This window comes from Manis pentadactyla, chromosome 6, assembly GCF_030020395.1.
Source record: "Manis pentadactyla isolate mManPen7 chromosome 6, mManPen7.hap1, whole genome shotgun sequence".
In the NCBI taxonomy this organism is placed as follows: domain Eukaryota; kingdom Metazoa; phylum Chordata; class Mammalia; order Pholidota; family Manidae; genus Manis; species Manis pentadactyla.
In genome coordinates this window covers 23,451,734-23,475,828 of record NC_080024.1, presented here as the reverse complement: position 1 = coordinate 23,475,828, position 24,095 = coordinate 23,451,734, and the positions used below count along the sequence as shown (strand labels likewise).

Here is a 24,095-nt window from a genome sequence, read left to right as displayed (position 1 = left end):
TGGTTGTACTGTTTTACATCCTTACCATTTCTTTATATCTTCTCTAGCATTTGGGTTTGTTGCTACTTTAATTTTAGCTATCTTGATAGCTGTGTAGTGATATCTCATGGTGGATTTAATTTTAATTTCTATAAAATGGCTAATAATATTGGACATCTTTCAATATAATTATTTGCCACATGTATATCCTCTTCAGTGACATGTACTTTATGCCTTTGCTTACTTTAGTTAGATATTTTTACTGTTGCGTGCTGAGACTTTTTTATATATTCTATCATCTATCATCTATGATTGTTCTAGCTAATCTTTCTCTACCTGATTTGAAAATGGTGTTTCCCAAGCCACAGCTTATCTTTTCATCCTCTAATTAAGATCTTTTGCAGAACAAATGTTTTTAACTTTAAAATTCAATGTATCAATTTTTCTTTTATAGATTGGGCTTTTGGTGCTGACTTCGAAGTTCTTTTTTTCTAGCTGTAGGTCCCAAATAACTTCTCCTAAAAATAATTTTTTAATGTTTTTTTCTGTATCCACTAACATGTTCATGTGATTTTTTTGTTTTGCCTGTTAGCATGATGTATTACACTGTTGGATTTTCAAATATTGAACCAGCCTTGGATTCCTGGAATAAACCCTGTTTGATTATGCTGCATAATTAATTTTATATATTGCCAAATGCTATTTGCTCCTACTTTGTTAAGGATTTTTTGCTTTAATGTCTTTGAGATATGTAGGTCTAAGTTTTTCTCTCTCTCTTCTTTCCTCCCTCTCTTCCTCCCTCTCTTTGTTCATATATGGATACTAATCTTCAAACCCATCATGCAGTAGGAATGATTTCATTCATTTCACGGATGGACAGAGGCTCAGAGAGGCCAAATTGCCCAAGTACACAAGTGTCAGAGTGGGGGTACTCCTCCTTTCGCTGACACAACCTGGCAGAGAGGTTGAGGCACCTCATTACAGCTTGGAGAGGTAGGAAGCTTAGCCTCCCTACTCATTTGCTGGCATGGGTGAAGTTGGGGGCCACAGTCTCTTCTATGGGATTTGGCTGGAGTAGAACAGTTATTGTCTAAAAAGACTTCTGTCTTGTTAGTCTGCCCCTTTCCTGCTTTTCTGCATAGAGAGAACAGGCTTTTGGAGCTTTTTTGATATGCACCTCTGGTGTGTCTGAGTAGTCAGTTTCTTCACCTTCAAATCTCGGATATATGAGATAAAAGGAACTGAGGGACCTCATATCTGTGTCCTTTATTGGATTCCAATGTGCCAAATCTGTCTTCCTTCTTTTCTCCACCTTTAAAAATCAATTTATGTTTCTTTTCTATAATGCCCTGGGTTTTTAGTTGTACTTAGCAAAAGAAATAGGGCAAAGTGTATCTATTTCACCTTTCCAGAAGAAGGAATTCTAGTATACATTTTTCATTTACTGCAGTCTATTTTCAAGTTATACTCTACCACACTGTGTGTGAATATTCTAAAAACCTTAAAATAGGATACTTCCATAACTTTGAGCTGTTACACATTCTGTTTTTCCATATTATATACCCCACATTCATCATTTTAGCTTAAACATTAGGTTGCCTTTTGAAGAGAATTAAATAATAAGAAAAAAATTCTACATATTTATCCATTCACTGCTCTTTTCTCCATATACAGATCCATACTTTGGTCTGGTATTGTCTCCCCCTGACTAAAGGACTTACTTTACCATTTCTTGTAGAACAGTTTTCTCAGCATTGCTCTCTCGTCTCTGGCACTGTGTCTGTCAACTCTAGCTGCCTTAGTCTCCCTGGACTCCCCGCTCTGCCTCCTCAACTCAAGGAGTCTTGGTGCTCTAACTGGGTTCCCCCTCACTGTGCCATGGCTTAAATATTTCTTTCAAGGTAATTAGCCAAGGAAAACACAAAGCTCATCTCATTTGTTTCCTTGCTCTTTGGAATCTCTCTCCTTCATTATCTGATATCCACTCTTGGAAACTATCATTGCATGTATTTTGTTCTTTTGGCCATTTCATGGGGGATGGTAAATCTGATCTCTGTTATTCTACCTTGGCCAGAGTGGACATCCTACATTTACTTTCAAAAATCCAAAATGGAATTACTTGCTATTCCTCATTTACAAACAAAAGTTTTCATATAAGATACCACCAAAATGCCCCAAAAAAGATACTGTCCACAAAATTTTACTGAAAATTAGTTTTCTATTCTATTAACTTATTTAATTTATAGTTATCATTCTAATTAACAGATACATGTAATTTTTACAGATAATCTGAAAGAACAGAGATTGAATAGAGTGTTTTCCTGTGGAGACAGGATTGTCCCTCTTCTAAAGTAGATTATTATTTTAGTAACTCATAAAGCTTATGGACTTTAATTGTGGTTCTCTCCAGGTCTTAAAGATTTATCACATTGAAATATTTAATTCAATAAATTGATTTATTAAGTTGAGACTGTTCTCATTGTGTGGAGACCCTCCACAAAAATTGAATGATTTTATGTTCTACTTGGGAAAGGCTAACTGAAAATATCTGTTAACCTGATTTTGAACTAATAGCAAGAGTTCTTTTCTTCCAATCATTCATAGTGCAGATAAAGAGGGTTCTCTCACTGTGCAAAAGAAATGCCAGTAGAAATGGAATCGTAACATAGGTCTCATATCATTAATTCCCTAGATGTATAAGTAACTTCCCACTAATTTATAAAGATGTAAGGAATTAGAAAGATCATTCAATCTAGCTGATGGAATATAACTGTGTAAGATCAAATTTTACATAATAGATGAAGAGTTAGAAAAGAGGAAAGTTCAGTTTAATGAATATAAAGTTAAACTATCTATTTTTATAACATTTAGCCATTTGAAGATTATTTATAAGGGTTTCATATTCTGAAATGAATATATATTTATATATAATTCTTATATATACTTGCTTATGGGATAAACATGGTCATCTAAGGAAATCCTGAAGAAGGAAAATAAAGAACAAAAATTATATTATAAAAGTCCCTTATAAAGACAGCAAGGTGTATTCAAAATCATACTGTATGGTCTCAGGAATCTCTTTGTATTCATCACTTTCGTATCTTGTAGAAAATATAATCAGTGCCTTAAATTATGTTATCAACTGCTATCTAAGGCCCTCAAACACATTTTCAGTTTCTTCTTTTAGGATGTTGACAAAGCCGTCAGTATTTGTGACTGCCCACTTCGTGATATTCCATGATATTCTTAAAGTTTATTTCACCAACTCACATAATGTTTTCACGTTTGAAAGCCTCTCACTCATCCCTTCCCCCTTCCTGTCCCAAAGATGATAAAACTCTACAGTATGTGGAAGGGTAAAAGCTTGATTGCTTTGATGTTCTGTTATATTCTTTGTTATTTGTTGTGGCAGAACGTTTTTGCTTTCCCCAATTTCCTACCTTCTTCTCTGCTGCCTATTGCCTACCTTAGCCTGTATACAGATGCTCAATTTCAGAGCTGTTTTGGATCAAGGAAATAATATCTATCAGAGAAAAGCAATAATAAACAGAAAATCATTATAATCCCTTCTAATTTTTTCTAAACCACTAAGTGATGGCATTGAAGGCTGGTTGATCATTTTCTCCAGAGTGAAACAAAGGGAAGTGTCTCCACACAGCACAGAGGAAATTACTTCTTTGAAATTCTTAAGAGAAAATAAATTTTCAATCAGCACCCAGAATTCAACAGCCCTCTGACCTCCCAGCGTGACAGTCACACAGGAAGGAGTAGAGGGCTATTCAATGTCTTACAGTTCAAAAGACCATTATAAACCCCTCTTAAACTTCAGCAATGTGGTTATTAGGCAACATTTAACTTCCTCTGAGTTTTTTCTTGAAGCTGAAAAAAATATTTTTCTTTATCTCATTGGAATTGTACCTGTCTGTTAAAAATTTGAAGAGGTAATAATGTGCTTAGTATTTCAACCTTTACAGATAATATTGAACCTGATTTTATTAAAATCGAGGCAAGCTTAAGTAATGGATCTTGCTACTGTGCTGCATGTGTAAATGAACTAGTTTCAAATATTGAAATGGAGTGCCTGTCTGGAGGCACAAAGGCCGAGGAAATATCTACTCTTCCATTGTACAAGGCCATCTATGCTGTTTGCATGACTTACCATATGTAGAGACACAGGTTTTACTGGGAATGTATTAGACAGATTCTTTTTTATTTTTAAGGCCAAAAATAAGATTTATAAGAAACCACATAGCCTTGTGCAGTTATTTATGTTTTACTCATCTGTACAGTGAGTAATAATATCTACCTTTCTGGGTTGTGATGGCGATTAGACATCATATAAGCAGAGTATTTAATGCACAGTTACTCATTTAACTAAGCCCTTAATAAATATATCTAAGAGAAATGTGAAAAGAAACAAAAATATTTGTGTTTACCTTTCAACATTTTTGTTGAAAAACTATATACTTTATGTCAGACACTGGTAAAAAATGGGGATATGATGGAAAAATGAAATAACATACATATTCTGTTACAGCTTAAAGTCTAGTTAGGGAGACAAGTAGTATTAGATAAATAATTATGCTAATAATTAATATAATTATGGTATAATTAATAATAATTATGCTAAAAGTATACAGAAATTGTCCTAACCTAACAGGTGGATGACATGAGGTTGGCCCACAGAGGAGGGATAATAAACTGGGATGAAAAGGATAAATAGGAATTATTATGGCAATTAGAAGTAGGGGAAATTAGAAATTACAACTCTAGCCAAGAGAGACTGAGCAGAGAATAATAGTGCTTTCAGAGAACAGGCTGGACATGGACAGTATGTGGGAGAGTGGTACTTGATGAGCTAGTGAGGTAGACAAGGACCAGATTAGGGAGGAACTAGTGGCCAAATATGGGATTGCCTGCCTTGATCAAAGAGCTATGGGAAATTGTTGAAAGGTTTTAAGCAGAAGAGTAAGGATCTTATTTTGTAAATATCACTCCAATTGCTTTGATGGGACTGACTTTGAAAACATGTTTGAATAGTTGGTGGCAGGGAGATAACAGTGAGATGTCCAGAGATATGTAAAACCCAAGCAGGACCAATCGAGTTCTTTGTACAATACAGATGTTGGCAGAGAGAACGTAGAGCTTACACCTTCACTCATAAACTCTAAGGACATTCTTAACCTTACCCTACCAAGGCTACCATTTTTATGAAGACAGAGGGCTTGCCTAAGAAGAAAGCAGAATCAAGCAGTATATCGGAGGATTGAGTCCTTGTGATCTTGTTTTACTCCTGGGACCATTTGTACCTGAAGGAATATCCTTTAGACTTCTCAGTTCTATGAGTTGATACAATCTCTTGCTTTTCATTTTTTCTTTTGCCTTTTAATTGTTTATTGTTTTCTGTATTATATGAAAAGACTTAAAAGATGTAGATTTATGGCCAATATTTAATTTTTTCCCGCTTTCCTGAGATAAAATTACTTGTAACATAGCATAACTTTAACATATACAGTGTGATTCCATACATATACATAAAGCAATGTTACCACAATAAATTTAGTAACTACATCCTTCATCTCATATTGTTACCATTTTGTTATTGTTATGGTAAGAGCATTAAAACTCTAGTCTTATAGCAACTTTCAAATATACAGTGCAGTGTTGTTAACATAGTCACTATGGTTTATTTTAGATCTCCAGAACTTATTCATCCTATAACTGAAGTTTATATCCTTTGACCTAGATCTCCCCATTTTCCCCACCCTTCAGTCCCTAGCAACTACAATCTATTCTCTGTTTCTGAGTTTGATGTTTTTAGATTGTACTTATGAGTGAGATCATATGGTATTCATCTTTGTCTGTCTGATCTAACTCACTTAGCCTAATGCCCTTAAAGTCCACCCATGTTGTCACAAATGGCAGGAACTCCTTCTTTTTTATAGCTGTGTAATGTTCCATTGTATATATATCTTTCCCACATCTTCATTATCCATTAATCCATTGAAAGATACTTACGTTGTTTCCATATCTTGGTTATTGTGCATAAAAGTGTGATGAACATTGGAATGCAGGTATCTCTTTGAGATCCTGATTTGATTTCCTTTGCATGTATAATGTAGAAGTGGTATTGCCGGGTAATATGGTAGTTCTATTTTTAATTTTTTGAGGAATCTCCATATTGCTTCCTATAGTGACTATACCAGCTTAAATTCCCACCAACAGTACACCAGAGTTCCACTTTCTGCACAGTCTCATGAGCACTTCTTACCTCTTTTTTGAAAATAGCCATTTAAACAGGTATGAGGTGATACCTCATTATGGTTTCAATTTGCATTTCCCTGATTACCAGTGATGTTGAGAACTTTTTGTGTACTTATTGGTCACTTGTATGTCTTCTTTGGAGAAATGTTTATTCAAACCCTCTCCTCACTTCTTAATTGGATTATTTGTTTACTTGTTATTGAGTTGTATGAGTTCCTTATATACTTTGGATATTAAAGCTTTATCAGATATATGATTTGAAAATATTTTCTCCCATTCTATAGGTTGCCTCTGCAATTACTTGGTTGTTTCTTTTGCTGTGCAGTGTTTCTGTTTTTATGCCAGCACCATATTGTTTTGATTACTATAGTTTTGTAGTATAGTTTGGAGTTAGGAAGCATGATGCCTCCAGCTTTGTTCTTTCCCAAGATTGCTTTGGCTATTTAGGGTCTTTTATGCTTCCAGACAAATTTCAGGATTATTTTTTTATTTCTGTTAAAAATTAGAATTTTGATAGGGATTACATTGCATTTATAGATGCTTGGTGTAGTATAGACATTTTAACAGTATTAACTCTTCCAGTCAATGAATACAGAATATCTTTCCATTTATTTGTGTCTTCAATTTCATCTGTGTTTTATAGTTTTTGGTGTAAGCATCTTTCATTTCCTTTGTTAAATTTATTCTTAAGTATTCCTAAATTGTGAGTTTGTCATATGCAACCTTTAATATGTTGAGGTATGACTCTTCTATATGCAATTTGTTGAGAGCTTTTATCATGAAAGGAAGTGAATTTTTGTCAAATGCTTTTTCTGCATCCTTTGAGATGATCTTATGATTTTTATCTTTCATTCTATTAATGTGGTGTATTGCATTCATTGATTTGCATATATTGAACAACCCTTGCATCCCAGGGATAAATCCCACTTGATCATATGGTGTATGAGCCTTTGAATATGATGTTGAGTTAAGTTTGCTAGTATTTTGTGAGGATTTTTGCATCTAGATTTATCAAAGATATGTCCTGTAGTTTTTGTTTGTTTGTTTGTTTGTTTGTTTAGTTTTTTTCTTGTGGTATCTTTATCTGGCTCTGGTATTATGGTAATGCTAGACTTGTAAAATGAATTTGGGAGTATCCCCTCCTTTTCAATTTTTTGGAAAGTGTAAGAATTAGTCTTAATTCTCCTTAAAATGTTTGGTAGAATTCACCTATGAAACCATCTGATCTAAGATTTTATTTGTGGAGAGGTTTTTTAATACTGATTCTATCTCCATAACTTGTTCTTGGTCTGTTCAGATTTTCCATTTATTCATGCTTCAGACTTGAAAGGTTGCATGTTTCTAGGAATTAATCCATTTTTCTAGGTTGTCCAATCTATTGGCAGATAATCATTTATTGTAGTCTCTTATAATCCTTCATATTGTGTGGTATCAGTTGTAACGTCTTCTTTTTCATTTGAAATATTATTTATTTGAGTTCCTCCCTTTTTTTCTGGTAAGTAAACCAAGGCTTGTCATTTTTGTTCATATTTTCCAAATATGGACTCATAATTTTATTAATCTTTTCTATTTCACTTTGCTCTGATCTTTGTTAGCTCCTTCTTTTTGCCAACTTTGTGCTTAGTGTGTTCTTATTTCTTTAGTTCCTTGAGGTATAAAGATAGATTGCTTGAGATCTTGTGGGGTTTTGTTGTTGTTGTTACTGTTGCAGTTGTTAGTTTATTTTTTATTGTGGGCATTTATTGCTGTAATCTACCCTCTTAGGACTGATTTTGCTATATTTTTGGTATTTCCATTGTTGTGTTCCCACTTTTACTATTTTAAAGATATTTATTGTTTTCTCTTTTCATTTCATCTTTAACCCATTGGTTGTTCAATAATGTGTTGTTTAAGTTCTACATATTTGTGAATTTTCCAGTTTTCTGCCTGTCACTGATTCCTTGTTTCATACCACTGTGGCCAGAAAAGGTAATTGGTATGATTTCAGTCTTTCTAAAAGACTTGTTTTGTGAATTAACATATGATCTATATTTAAGAATATTCCATGTGTGTTTGTAAGAACATGTATTCTGCTGCTGTTGAATGGAATATGTTGCATATATCTGTTAGGTCCAATTGGCCTATAGTATAGTTCAAGTTCAATGTTTATTGAATTTCTGTCTGGATGATCTACCCACTGTTGAGAGTGGGTTACTAAAGTCTCCTACTATCATTATGCTGTTGCCTATTACTGTTCAGGTGCTCTGTTTTTCGTTGAATATATATGTATGATTGTTATATTCACTTAATGAACTGACCTATTTATCACTATATAATGACCTTCATTGTCTCTTGTTATATTTTTTACTTGAAGTCTCTTTTGTCTGATATAAGTATAGCTAAACCTTCTTTCTTTTGGTTTCTATTTTATGTTCCCTTCTTTTACCTGTAGTAATTTGAGTTGAGCTTCTGCCACTAAAAGATTGGTTTCCTATTGCTACTGTAACAATTAACCACAAACTTAATCACTAAAAATAATACAAACATAGTTTCTTAGAGTTCAGGGCTCAGAAGTCCAAAATGAGTCACAATTAAATAAAATCAATGTATCACCAGGGCTGCTTTTTCCTGTAGGCTCCAGAAATGCATCTGTTCCATGTCTCTTCTGCTTCTAGAGGCCACCTTAGCTTTCACTGGCTGGTACCTACATCACTCAGCCTCTGTTTCCATGGTCACATCATCTTCTTTACTATAGTCAAGTCTCCTTCTTCTCATAAGGACATGTGTGATTACATTTAGGGGCCACGCAGATAACCCAGATTAATCTTTTCATATTAAAATCCATAACTTGATCACATCTACAAAGTCCATGTGCTAGAAAAGTAAGATTCACAGATTCAGGGGTTAGAATGTGGACATCTTTGGGGCACCATTATAAAACTGTATTGCAGTAAGCTCTGGGAGTTGGAAAGGTTAGACATTCATAAAGGTGGGGGGGGTTGATAATACAAATCTTTGTAAAATGTTAGAATGAGTTAAAAGTACAAAAAGTTGGTCAGGGTAGGAGTAGAGGAATAAATGGGAAGACATACTCATTCACCATGTTGAATAAGTTATATACCAAAAGATTTGTTCAATTTTAAGTGCTCTATACCTCTGACTTGAGTGGGACCTGGGGAGTAAATTCTGTTGGAGGAGATGACAGGTAGCAGGGACAGTAATGAAAAAATATTAGAAAGTCCTTGAATATTCTTAGAATATTGAGCACTTTATAAAGTACCTCTCAGAGGGCAGATTAACTATAAGAAGAGTAAAATAAATTCATAAATATTTCATTGAAACTTTAAAGTAAATAAAATTTAATAGTATAATATATTATATTATAATTACTCAATGTGTAAACTATCATTAAATATTCCCTATATCTTACTGATGTGTTATGTTAGTAAAAGGAGAAAGGAACATTATAGGATGCTTTTTTAAGTTCATTATCTTTGTCTCTGAAAACTGTTATTAAATACATGGTTCTAAGTTACTCAGCTGCAATTTTTCCTACCATAGGTCTTTGGGGGAACAAGCTCTCACAAGAAGAAATGAATTATCAGAATGTATTTTTAAATTATTTCTGACTATAGAATAATAGGGAGAATAATAGGGAATACGATAAGAGTAGAGTTTGTCAAAGGATTTCACCTGTCTCAGAATGACCAGGAGCATATTAAAAATGCAGGATCCTGGGTCTCATACCATTGTCTGTATTAGTTTCCTAAGGCTGGAGTAACTAATGCCACAAAACGGGTGGCTTAAAATAACAAAAACTTATTTTCTCACCATTCTGGATTTCAAAATCAAGATGTTGGCAGGCTGGTTGTTTCTTGAAGGCTCAGAGGGAGACTCAGTTCTTTCCCTCACTTCTACCTTCTGATGGAGGCCAGCAATCCTTGCTGAACCTTGGCTCACAGCTGTATAACTCCCGTCTTTGCTTCTGCCAGCATGTGGCTGTCTTCCCTCTGTGTGTGTGTGTGATTTCACGTGGCCTCCCCCTCTGTGTGTCTGTCTCTATATTTCTTCTCTTCTTATAAGTATACCAGTCATATTGCATCACGGGCCCACTCCACTCCAGTATAACCTCATCTTAATTTACATCTTAGTCAACAAAAACCCTAACTCCAAATAAGGTTACACTCACACGTACCAGGAGTTATGACTTCAACACATCTTTTGGGTTAGTGGGGAGGGAATATAAACTATAACATTATCAAACAATCTCTAGAGACTGGAGACCAGAGTTCTACATTTTTAATAATTCAAAGTTTTTGCTTTAAAATTTCTCAACCACCAATCTAGAGGCAGAGTCAGGTTAAAATATTGCCATTTGTAATAAAAACTGAAGCCTCCAGTAATCCTGGCCTTTATTGTTGAGAGGCCCTTCATTCTTTCAGAATTTCCAGATTTCAAAAATAGAAGGGGTGTCATTTCTGAAAATGTAACTGCTTATTATCCTTTTGATAAGGACACAGAGAACATTTTGTGACATTGTTGGTAATTAGACATTGTGTGGTTACAAATACAATAAGAAAATCTTATTTGAATTTCTTTTTACAAAGAACAGTGTATTAATGTATTGCTTTGCTAACTTTAAAAAGAAAATCTTAGAAGTACAATTGAGATTTTTCTATCTTCTGATTACTTAGAAGAAGAGTGACTTCCCTATATTCTAAGTTAATGCACTTTATGATTCATAAAGTGTGACCAAGTTATTAATTTCCCAGTGAAGATCCAAAGGATGATTCTTCTCATGTGACAACACTTCGCTTGGTAATATATATTTACCCAAGGGAGTATGGGCTGGGCTAGGCGTGCACAAATTAAAGGCAAGAATATGGGACAGAGAGCAAGTAAGAAAACCTGTGACCTGGCAATATTTTCCTAAATTTAAGATAAACCTTAAGTTATAATCAAATTCATTTTCTGTAATATACAATATTAGAGATGACAATGATGACAATACCCATTGTATTGTGAGCTTATAGAAAGTCAAAATTTTTTGTGATATTATAAAAAGTAAAATACACCAGAAAAAGTATATTATTTTTACATATTTCTGTTGTTCTGATTTCTAACAATGATAAAGACACTATTATAATTAGAAAAATAAATTCATTTCCATTTTGAAAAGTTAATTATGAATTCATTTTCTCTATCATTTATGCTGCTGGGTTTAAGTGTATATGTACAAATATTTTTAAGATAGAGATGGAGGAGTTCAAATGTACTCTGATTCTGAAGGGTTGCTGTAACACTTTTATCTTCACTCTCTATATTTCAGTGTTAAAAGTTTATGCTTAAATATTTTAAGAAACTTCAAAGACTTTTATAAGCCTATTCTAAAATTCCTTCCAACCAGCACTGTTGTTTTGTTCATACCACAATCATACAAATGAAGGAGGCAGAAAATATTCTAGCTTTTCAGGTTCTAGAGCTCCTCTCAATCTCAATCTCTTTGAACCATCAATTCTGCTTTGAAATTTTTGACTTAAAAGAGTAAGGTTGCACAACACCCTTAATAGAGGAGGTGAAGTTGTTCTTTCACTTTCATTACTGCCTTAAATCATGTTGAACTCCAAAAAACACTGTTAAAAATCAAGGTTGGTGTTTCTTTAAGCAAATACTCAGGTTTAGATCAGAATATTTTATAGTGACTGTGTATGTGTGTGTGTGTGTGTGTGTGCATATTTATGTTTTCTAGGGGTGTGTGTCTGTGTATGTGCTGTGTGTGCATATGCATACATACATGTACGCTATATGTCTATATGTGTCTTGCAGTGAATATGTGTGTGTACTGTGTACTCATGTATGTCTTGTATATGTGTGGTATATTAAGAGAGAATATCTAAAAATACAGTATTTACAGTGCAATTAAAAATGAAGCAACTATTTACGTTTTCTTATTTGCAGATAGTACTATGGATGATAAAAAGGCTTTAATCAGATATGAGCAACCACTGCAGGCTCAGTGTAAACATCAGCAGCATATGATCTCTTAGGTCAAGTTTACAGAATAATTATATTTCTGAAAATGCAAGATCCAATGTACTATGAGACTGAAATCAAAATTTTGATAAATGGATTTCATGCAAAAATTTAATCTAAGACGTTAAAATGAAAATGATATTCTTAATTTTATACTACAGTATGACAAAATCTTTTTTCCTAATTGCTTCATTTCTCTCCCAAATTGCAAAGTCAGCTTTAAGTGCACAAAATATGTTCATGGTCTAAAAAATGGCTAAACTCAGTCTATGGGACATAACACCAAAGGTGGCAGAACATGCTAGATTTTTAGATTTTGTTAATTATATGCTTTTTGGTTATATGAAAAGTTTAGAAACCTTAAACAGGTGTCAAATAATTACATAACTTTTTTGCTATCTTGCTTTTCTACATTCAATTCCTTTCTGCCAATTCTTCTTCCCAGTTGCTTTTTTATTTAGATTTACAAAAGATGAAAGAAGTAAATGTGTGCAGGATTTGTGAAATGATTAAATGGCTTAAAGAGAAATGTTTTTCTCTGATTATTTTTCTTTAGATTTTTCTTGTCTTCATAGTTAAATTTTATCTTTGAAAGACAATATAGTACTCTTGTTTTGCTTCTTTTGGTTTCTTAAAGAAGTAGAAGAAAAGGAGAGTATAACCCTGATCTAGGGGAACAGTTATAAGTTACTGTTGCAGAATCTTCTATTTTACTACCATGAATAATCCATTTTGTCTGAGGCATGTATAAATGCACAGATAGCAATGGGAGTAAGAAGCTTAAGTATTATAGAAAAATAAAGACAAGATTTTTCTCAGATACCAGAAATGTATAAAACAGAGGAAATAATCCAGGCTAAATGAGAGGATAAATTTAATGTGAACAAGCATATTCTGATATGAAATAGGATTTTATATTTCTTGATTCTATATGTAACAGAAGAATGCTTAAAACCTTTATTTACTCAAAACAGTAACCTCATGTTGTTATAGATCTCTTTCCTCTGAAAAATATTTTTAAGCATCCAAAACAGCTAAAATGTGATTGTATCACTAATCATACGTTTTATTTTATGAAAATAGTTACCTTGATCTACTTTAAGCCCTTTCTGGGAAAAAGTGGGGTATTCATAAATAAAATAATTCACTACTTAACTCAATAAACTTAAATCATGTTGGTCTCTTAAAAGCTCACATCAAAAATGTCTTCTACTATTCATTCACATACATGAAAAATGAACTCAATTATTGTGTGCGTGTACTCTTGTGATTGTTCCAGTCGTGGGATCAGAGAAGTAAGAAGACATCCTGAGAGCAAAATGTTTATTAGGGGATGTGATTTTTTAGAAGGACTGACTCATTATGACCACAGTAAGAATATGTATTTGTAAATAGATCATTTAAAGTCCGAGTCTCTTTGTTTGATATTGACCATAAGTCAGACACTATTTTTATAGGAGCAGCACTTGCAAGATATAAAATAGAGCAGTATTCAGTAGAAAAAGAGGAGAAAATTAAGTATTAATCACTGTAATATCAAAGTATAAGGTAGGAGAGGCATAGCTATGTATCCATGAAAATGTTATTTGTTTCCGTGTAACAAAGAAGTGATGGAGTAGATCAAATAAATAGCAAAATAAATGAAAAAAAGTGATATGCCTACAGAAATGGATTTATGAAATGAACTTTCTTCTTGAATAGCATTTTTTACAGATTTAAGAGCACATCTTCAGTTTTTCTACCACCCCAAATGGTAAATACTATTATTCTATATTATCAAATTCACTGAAATAAAAAAAACAAACAGAAGATTCAATAGGGTGGATTTTCACAAACTGATTGGATCCGAGGAATTACACTGGATGCTTGTTAAACATTTAGATTCCTCGGTTCCTCTCATACCTATTTAATCTAAAGCTCTTCAGAGAGGTACTTACGATTAGGTGGTATTTTCAAGAGTGCAGTATGTTATAAAAGCATGCAATCTATTGTAAATTTCACCTATTCTAATTATTTTATACCATGTCAGCAGGTATAATACCCCCCTTTCAAAAGGTTAAGAAAAAGGGGGCAACGATTCTGACCTGCTGTTATATTTAGCTGCTTGGTCTGATGTAGAATGGGAGAAAATGTTTAAAATTTCTGTTTTGTCCTGGTAATGTACTTACTACAATTTTCAGCTTTCCTGTTGTCCCGGATCACTATTCTTTGGTTGACAGTGCTGAAGAGCGTTGTCCAATTAATGGTATGATAATAACACAGGTTGCTGTTGTCAGTAATATAGATGTTTCCTGCACTGATTTCCTTCAGGGATTGGAACTGTAGAGATGTGATGCCCTGTTGCTTGAGGATAAGCAAGGAGAGGCCACTAAGGAGAGGGGAGATGGAAAATTATTAAAAATAAATAAATATTTTCTGGCCATGACATGTATTCTTTAAGCACAATAAGAATGTCACAACTTACTCCAAAAAAATGTTAATACAGCATGAAAAGAGATGGAATCAATGAATTGTGCTCACAATATTAGTTCTTTACACACAATGACAGCTTTAACAATAATCATTTAACCCTACAAAAGGAAATGTTCATTGTTTAGAAGTATGAATAGAATTATGACATCTCTACCTTTATATATTTACCACTGATTCATCTGTTTACTACTGTCCTTACTATCAAATCTTACGTTCCTCAAGGATGAAACCCTGTATTAAGACTAAGTAATAAGTGTTTATGGAATGATTGTTCATCTACTCAAAATAAGACATTAAGACATTAATTCTACTCTAACTATTTAATAGATTTAGACATCGTTTCAGAGGGTAAATATTGCAGAGAATGACTATACCTATTAAACTTTAATTTATACCTCAAAAAAAACCAAGGTGCAGTTGTAATACCTCAAGAGTATATAAGGATAAGAAATATTAAAAATTAAAGAGAAGAATAAAACTTAAACTAACATTTTAAAGAAATACTCAGAAGGCTTGGACAACTGGGGAAAGCATCTCTAAAAGTTAAACAACTACACTGTGGAAACAAATGACCACTTCAAGGAAATTGTTTTTATTTCAACATAATCCACATTTGCAATTAAATTCCTTTTCCACTTTCTAAAGAATAAATGTGTGTCCCACATATCCATCAACCAGTGTACATCATCTTACATTTGGAGAGCAAAACTATCCCCCTTTATTTCATTTGTAAATCTAAATATACTTTGCTGTTAATACTCATAATTTTTTCCACTTGGTTTATATATATATATAAACATATGGAGAACTATATATGTATATAAACACAACTTGTGTGTATGTGTATTCAACTGAAATGTAATTCATCTCATCTTCTCAAATCTTTGCTCCCATCATAACCACTTGAGCTGTTGATTACAATATGAGCATAATAAGGCCTTGACAGGTATACAACATATTATTCAATGGGTGGCAAAAGTTGATTGCATATAGCCTTGAATAAATCATATCTCTCAATCATCTTTTTTTATTAAGCACTTTTCCCCTTTACATTTTAAAACATCTTACAGGTTTACCTGTTTCAGTAGCAAAATTCAATGGACTTTATGTGAAATATTGTTATAAAATTTTTGAGGACTATTGATTTTAGGCATTTTTCATATTTAGGCAGAAAAATTAAATCAAAATCTTCTTATGTAAATTAATCTTTAATTTCATAAATAAGAACTTCCTATAGATGCAATCTGAAATAAAGTAAAAGCAGTAGCATAACAAATATTAACTATACGCTTTTATTAAGTGAATAGAAAATATTAACATTAGAACTTTAGAACTCCTGAGTCCTTATTTTTCTGTCCATTATAACCAGCACTGCATGTAGGATAGTAGATAAATTTCTGAAAATCAGCCATATGGTGCTTGGATCAAATGATAGCTCCAGAAGTAAAACAAGAACCTTCTGGTAAAACAGCATTTGTATCCTACACACCTAAATTATTGAGAAGTCATCCAACTTTATCTTTTAATTATGATAACATATGATAAAAAAGAAGGTTTACTTTACTGGCTCACATCACATCACCATGTAAAACACTAATATTGCTTTAAGTGACAGGTAGTTTAAAAATCTAACAGTGCATCCTATATACTTTAAAGCACAATCACAGGTATTTTTCACTTGAGTTTACCTTCGGAATTGCAAGTGGAAACCCAGTATTCTCCAATCAGTAAATCAATGAGGGTCGATGCGTTGATATAATGTACATATGACGCTACTCATGAAATCTGGGAGACTGGCACCTTTGAGCATACACACTTACCTATAGAGTACTCTTCCACCAATGGTCACCAGGTTAGAAAAAACACTGAAATCAGTCATGTTTGGAGGCCATGATTGTATGTTCAAAAACCCTACAAAAGATGAGGGCAGTAAAAAATTTTAGAATATTACGGTATTAAAAACATAGTTTAATACTGATTATTCTTGAAATATGATGAAACTGTGTTGAAAGATGAGAGGTAAGAAAAAGGCAGTGAATATTCCAATTTTTAAACCATTCTATCCATTATTTCTTTTTCCAAGATTGTCTTACCCAAAGCTTCAAAGTTATAATACCCAGTATATAATGAATATAAAAATAATGAGCAGCAAGAATCTATGTTTCTCACATGTATGGAACCATATAACTGGATAGGACAAAATATTTAAATTATTCTTAATTTGATTTATTCTTCTAAAAACAAAGATATTTAGTCTAACTATGTAAAGTTAATATACTTTCAATTTATCTGAAATTCTTCACCACTATCTGAACACTTGTGATATCAGTTGTCTGCCTTGCATTTTAAGGTATTTATGCACATACTTAATCTTCCTCTTTTTTTGTCTTACATGCTTTGGTAGCAAATCCATGTCTGATTCATGTCTGTGGGCTCCATATCACCTACTGTAACAGGCCTGAACATATTAGATGCTCAATAAAGACGTACTAAATGAATGTTACATGTTACCCATGCTCAATAGTGTTTGTGAAAAGTAAATAGAAAACATCTGTTCAAAAATAAGTTGAGACTTTTAAAAACAGTAACACCAAATCTCAAGGATATTTTGTTTCATAAATTGTATAAGCTTTCAAAAGGTGCACAAATGCTAAAGTACAAAAACATCTATCATTTAAAATGGCATGCATTTTCAAACCTAGAATTTGCTTTGAAAATCAACTGGTGATTCCAATATCATGAAATATTTTCAAGAAAACACTAACATTCACATAGATCTTGGCACATCAATTGCACTTTCAAAAATTACCTGTTATCTCGCGGACTGTCCGAAAGACATTCAGTTTCTCTGGGTCTATGGCTTCTATTGCATTATAAGGGTCCCTAGGAAATCAAGAAGAGATGCAGCCAAGTTTAAAATTAGACAAAAGAGTGAAAATACGAGAAATGTAACTATGATGATTTTCATTCACATTGAATTTTAATTAGCAATAACAAAATTTTTGATTTTTAATAAAAAATTTTTGAATTTTAATTAGCAAAAAAAATTGCAATGCCTTGAACAAATTTTTCTACACTGGATGGAGAGAGAGGTTAAAGGTGCTCTGGAGACATTTTTGATGACACCAAAGATGAGTTCCTCATCAAAGGCTCTTCTAGGTCTACAGGAATGGTTAAGTTTGACTATCCTGAAGAAACCTTCAAATGTAGCAAGTCCATTTTTGAACGATTTCATTCTATTTTGCTTTTCAAAGTTAATTTTTTATATGGGAAAACACTCTTCAAATATGTTATGATGAGAACAATTGCCTTTTGGGCTCCTCAAAGCACTCGAAATTGCTAATAGCACCTGTGATTTCCCTAAGAAAGATAATTTAATACATAAAGTTAACCTTTTTTTTTTTTTGCTGTATCTTCACATTTTTTTGTGAGTGAGTTTTTCTTAACATCCATCATACTGTAGGAAAGTTCCCCTTCATAAGGATTATTTAGAGCAATCTTGCTCCTATCTGGTTTATTTATATTTACTTTTAAAACACAGGAACTATTTGCTTCCATATATATGAATCATTTTAACATTTGAAAACAAAATTTATGACAAACTTAATAATATTCAAAAGGTGGTGTAAATTTTCAAGATTTTAGAAAATGCCATCTCCTAATGCATAAACATTTTTTGTAATTAATGCATTTGAAATAGAGATATATAGGTATATTTTCAAAATGAAGCATAACATACCTCAATTTATTTTTTCACTGGTTCTTAGGGAACTATTTTTCATGGATAACATATTGACCATATAAAATAACTGTATACTTGAATTTTAAGCCAAATAAACATAGTATCAAACATTTCTCAGTAATCCAAGCAATACTTTCAGTTTTGTTTAAGGAATATATAGTATTTTTTAAAGTTTTATTATTTTAAAACATATTTTTCATTGTCCTGGGCAGTAGCAACCTCATATTAATATGTAAGCCTCAGAGAAAAATTAAATGCTGTACATGGGTCACTTCTCCAAATGAATCAAACCTTGAAAAACAAGGAACCTAGGCTTTCTTGGAAGCATGTGTACACCTGTAGCCATCAGTTGAGTTTTATTCTTGCTGTGGACATCTATTCTTTTATCAGTCTTTGAGAAACTTGTTTTTTTGTATGATGACTAAATATGAGGATACAGTGATCCATTAGATGTAGTCTTAATGGGGCTGTCAATCAAGGTACCCCACAATCCCCTGTCAGACAGACAGGGATATGGCCTGTCTTCCAGGAATCTGAGTCTGAATTCACTGGCATTTGTTCATCCTAGCATTAGGGCCTTGAAAAGACTCTTATTAGTTCCAGCAACCTTAATCTCTGGAACCACCTGACTCTCTCAGCATGGTTTATCAGCATGTTCTTATAAACTGTGAACCACCCATATCTTTAAAGAAAAGAATATATATATATACACACATATATAGATATATGTATACACACACGCACACACGCACACGCACACACACACACACACACACATATATATACACTTGATTAAATTACCATTTCAAACTAAGAATGCAATAGACAGAATGCACTACTATTTAATATGGAGAGCTATAGGAGACTTGAAGAAATATAAATGTGTTTCCCTGTAATTCACACATAAACAAGGTTTTTCTCAATGTGACATGAATATTGCTCAAAAGCTTAAAGTCTAAATTAAATTTTCTTGTAAACTTGCTCTATTTTTAAGTGAAGATACATAGAATGAATATCTATGCCTTTGATGAATATGAAGTCACAAAATGAATTTCATCATGTGGAAAAATCTTGTCATTTTTTAATGTGCAAAGACTTTTGTATGCAGAGGAAATATGCACTCTGCAGTAATAGAATTAGCTTTCAACATTTGTTCTTTGATTTAAAAAAAAAAAAGCAGTGTATAGAATAGCTCTGGTCATATAATGAACTATCCTGGCTTTATTGAGAAACACTCAAAAAATCAGGGCAAGCACACAATAATGGGGTCAGTCCCAACGTTTACTGAGAATACTTCCAGGTTTCCAGGGATGAAATGAATGCTCCGCTGTTCACATGAAACCCAATGGACTGCAGAAATTTTATATACTTAATTTTAGAGATTCGGGACTCTCATAAAATAAGTTGACAGAATCCTACTTACCAACATCAAAATACCTTTAGGGAGTTTCATCCTACAGCCACTTGAAATCCACACTACTTTAAAATTGAGAACTTTCCTAGCTAAATTCAGAGCAAGGCAAAAGAATATTATGTCCACCCTGTCACTGTGTTTAGTGATCCAAAATAAAGCTCAGGATAAAGAGAGAGAAATACATTTTCACAGTTCCACTGAAAATAAACATATACTTAATTTTTTCACCGAACCAGAGTTTTTTTTCCCACTGTCTATCATCATCGCAATCCATCACCTAAGCACTTCCTTGTCAGTGTTTCACTGTGACACAGCATGGACATGCTTATTTGGCGAACATTTTGTTACTCTAAGCACATGCTCATGAACAGTGTCAAACATGACAAGACATGAAAGGGGACTATTCGTATGGATAACCTTACAACACTCTGAGTGTTGCCCATGGTTTCCTTTCTAAATGAAGAAATAAAAGTACCTAGTCTATTTCTAAAAATACTGCTATTGTTCTATAAACGGAACACGTCACTAACTTTCCAGCTCTTCTACATATTAAAAATTTAATTGGAAATTTGACAGTATGTGAAGCCATTTCATAATTACTATAAATCCAGAGTTTTGATAAATATCCTCCATAATGAACCAAGACTAAAATAACCATTCTGAACTGTACTAGATAGAGTTTTTTTCAAACCTCACCCATGGTTTATCTGCAAGAAGATTAACCATCAGTACGTCACTTCTGTAGTTTCATAATCCATCTACAATCACAAAATTCTTGCAGTAATTCTCAATGGGGGCAGTAGCACCCCACTAAAGGGAAACTGGGACATTTGTAGAAGTGTTTCAGTTGTAAAAGAAATTGGGGGACCCCACTGTCTTTTAGTAATAATCCCAAATCAAGGAGATTAAATGTCTTTTATAGCCAAGGTTTATGGTTTGAAGAACCTGCAAATGCCCCCCCACCACCAATTTAGGACCTTATGTGCACAAACCTCACAGTTGATCATGTTTTGTGTTAATTCTGTAGTTATGTTGTCTCTATTTCAATGAAAGTTATTTCCATCTTACTCTTTTCATATAACAATATGTCTGATTAGTTATTTTCTATTATACTGATCAGTTACTCCTCTGCTATTTATTTCTTGTGCTTACACAAAATGATTCTAATCTTATTTCAAATAAATCCAAACTTTCATTATAAGTAGAAGTTGAGCATTTTCCTATCCATAGATATTTTATTATGTATTACTTTCCCTTATTTCTTTAAATTACAATTAGGGAATTATAATCACCTTACAAAATTGTGTATATAGGTAGGTTATATTATCTGCAATCTTTATTTCATAATTGAAAAGGAAATGTTAAAATGCTTACTATATGAAAAGATGGATTTGGGGCTGAGTGGGATAAAAGCCATGGTCTAATGCATTGATGAGGCTATGTTTTCAAACCTTTGCCTACATTGATGATCTTGAGGCCAATTCACTTATTATATCCATGTGGAAGCAAGCAATATGAATTAAATAGTTACATTTTCTTATTTCTCAGAATACTGTTAACATGATATGGTCTTTCATTCATGGTGATATTTGGTCTTAAGAATAGTTATGATGTGGATATACTGTTTTACTAAATGTCATATACGCATTAAATTATATAGATGCATCTAAATATTGATCCACATCCCTTTCTAAGTGGAACCAAGGAGGTGAAAGCCACAATGTAAGTGGATTCAGTGTCAGTGAGGACTGCGGTAAATTCGATTGAACGTGTGCCATCTCAAAGCGGCTAGTACTACCCTGCTTCAGCAGATCATTGCTATGTAGGAATGTGGGCAAAGAGTAACCAAGTCCACATGTATTTTTGAAAGAAGTTAGAAATCTTGACAAAAAAAGTAAAAACACTGTTTGACAATTGTAACAAATATGGGGCAAAAAATGCATATATATTATTACAGTATCTGGCATAGACTCATATTAAAAGTTACATTTTGAAGTAAAGAAATGTTTTATGCAATAAGACAGTAATTTATTTGAATAGAAAAAAATCACTTTGTTCTATTTCTCTTGCTGTTCCTATTTGGGCGTATTTCTTCATAATGTGTTAAATTATTTTGCTTCTAGAAATGACATGTTATCTCTTTTGAGTAAGATTTTGAATTGAAATATGTGAGTGATATTTTTTATCTGTAGCCTATAGCACTAATATTTAAGGATTAAGTAGTAATATAGACAAACAGATAAAATATAAAGTAAAAATATTGACATTTTTATTGCAATCGAAAGAATACAAATTTGGTTGTTTTGCCAGTTAAAAACAGCAGGCGGTTGTGTAATGAAGGAGCCCAGAAAATGTTACAATTCTTATTGCAAAAATGAAATTTATTTGATAGATCTCTTACAACAGTACTAACTACCCAACCTAAGAAAAAAGAGATAGAGATACATCAGGGCAAAGAGAATTTCTGAAAGCTCAGGAGAATTGCAACTTACTGATTTGTTTTCTGTGAGGTATATTTTTTAAGGAATATTAATTTATGTTGTGTTAAACTAATTGGTTAGGAATCTGAATGAAATTCTCCAGCTCACCCATTGATACTGCTCCCTTAAACATATCTTAAAAATATATCAAGCTTGCTGAATCTATGGATTTGAGGAGAATGTCCTGCAAATCCATACATACCTATGTCTATAAAATATATATAAATTTATGTTTTCATATGTAAGTAGTCACCAAATCATAATCCAGATGTATCCCCAAACTGGTTTATTACTATTGCTGGTGAAATCTGGCATTTGATTCACTGGAGAAGAGCAGAAGGTAGAGCAGAACACTTCTAGGTCAAGAGGAATGAGACAGACAAAGCTAAAGAATCTCCTAAGCTTTGTCTATACTCTGTAAACTTTTTTACAAAAATGTAATACTGACCCATGAATACCAGTGACAAGGAAGATCAAATTCCCATTGATTTTGGTACAGTTTATGAATTTGTCAATGTTACTGGAATCCACAGTCTGAGCTGACGTCAATGATCCTGTACCAATACCATCACAAGCTGGAGGAACAAGACACAAAGTCAGAGCTGAGAAATTTTTTTTAGTCAACAAATCATTACATTATCATTAAAAAAACAGAACTACTTATTGTATAATACAAAAAATTTTCAAAATAAATGAATTGTTTTCTAACAACTAAAGCAATACTTCATTCACGCAATGTTTACTACAGGGGCTCGCTTTAAAATATTGTCCCTGCATGACAGTCTAGTGACCACGACTTGTAAGAATTATATTGTATTTCAAGACCCAGTATACAAACAAAACATACACATAACTAAAACAAAACTTTCAACAATTAGTATTTCTCCTTACCAGATAAAATCACCTATTTTCTAACTCACCCTTAAATATTACTTTTAATACTTCTTAAATTCTGATCACTTTAGTAAACTAATTTCATAGCTAATGAGGGTCTACAATCTGCAGTTTTAAAAAACCTGGTCTAAATAAGAATATACATTAAACAAAATACTAATGAGGTAAGCGGTAACCAGAATCAAGAGCCATTTCAAATATTTATACTTAAATTTATTGAGTAGTACTTGTGCTTTCTGAAAGCTATACTTAAAAACAAAAGAACCCCCAAAACTTAAATGTGTGTGGGGGGAGAGAGAGAAAATACAGTTGAAAAGTAAATCAGAAGTTCGCCCTTTCTATGGCACTCTTTGATACTTTGGGAAGCTTAATAACATTCAGAAACTTTGGACTGTACTTTGACTCTGCTTAATTTGTTTCATTCTGGTGAGGAATTTGAGCACCACAGCTGGAAGGGATTTCTTCTGCCACTAAAATTCTATAATATGAATTATCTGCAGCATTTATTGAACCCTTTTAAACTCCCTTGTCATTTCACATATCTTATCTCTTATGACCTGGAGAGTAAATATCACGTTGCATGTTTTTACACACCTTTTTATGCATAGCCACTCATTTTGCATACAGTTGGCACCCAACTAATATGTGTTCTTGATGATAAAATAATCATGAATCCTTGTTTTGTGTGTAATGTCTAAGATTTGATACATGTAGAATAAAAAACAACTTTATTTCTGAGTTTCTATCAAAGTTAGCTCTGAGTTTTATATGGATCATTTTAGTATATATATCATTCAAAATCAATAATGTGTACTGTTACAACAGTGTGGAACTTTTC

At 32.8% G+C, this 24,095-nt stretch overlaps 1 protein-coding gene across 5 annotated transcripts in view; it reads right to left on the bottom strand.

Moving 5' to 3' along the window:
* Positions 1 to 24,095, bottom strand: part of ERBB4 (erb-b2 receptor tyrosine kinase 4) — a 1,101,636-nt gene that overhangs the window by 279,735 nt on the left and 797,806 nt on the right. For all 5 annotated transcript variants that reach the window (XM_057503587.1, XM_036926862.2, XM_036926865.2 and 2 more), the window contains exons 9-12: positions 22,812 to 22,938; positions 17,537 to 17,610; positions 16,548 to 16,638; positions 14,424 to 14,623 (exon numbers count right to left, since the gene is read on the bottom strand). In XM_057503587.1, the coding sequence (XP_057359570.1) occupies positions 14,424 to 14,623; positions 16,548 to 16,638; positions 17,537 to 17,610; positions 22,812 to 22,938 (492 nt within the window). The remainder of the gene's footprint in view (positions 1 to 14,423; positions 14,624 to 16,547; positions 16,639 to 17,536; positions 17,611 to 22,811; positions 22,939 to 24,095) is intronic.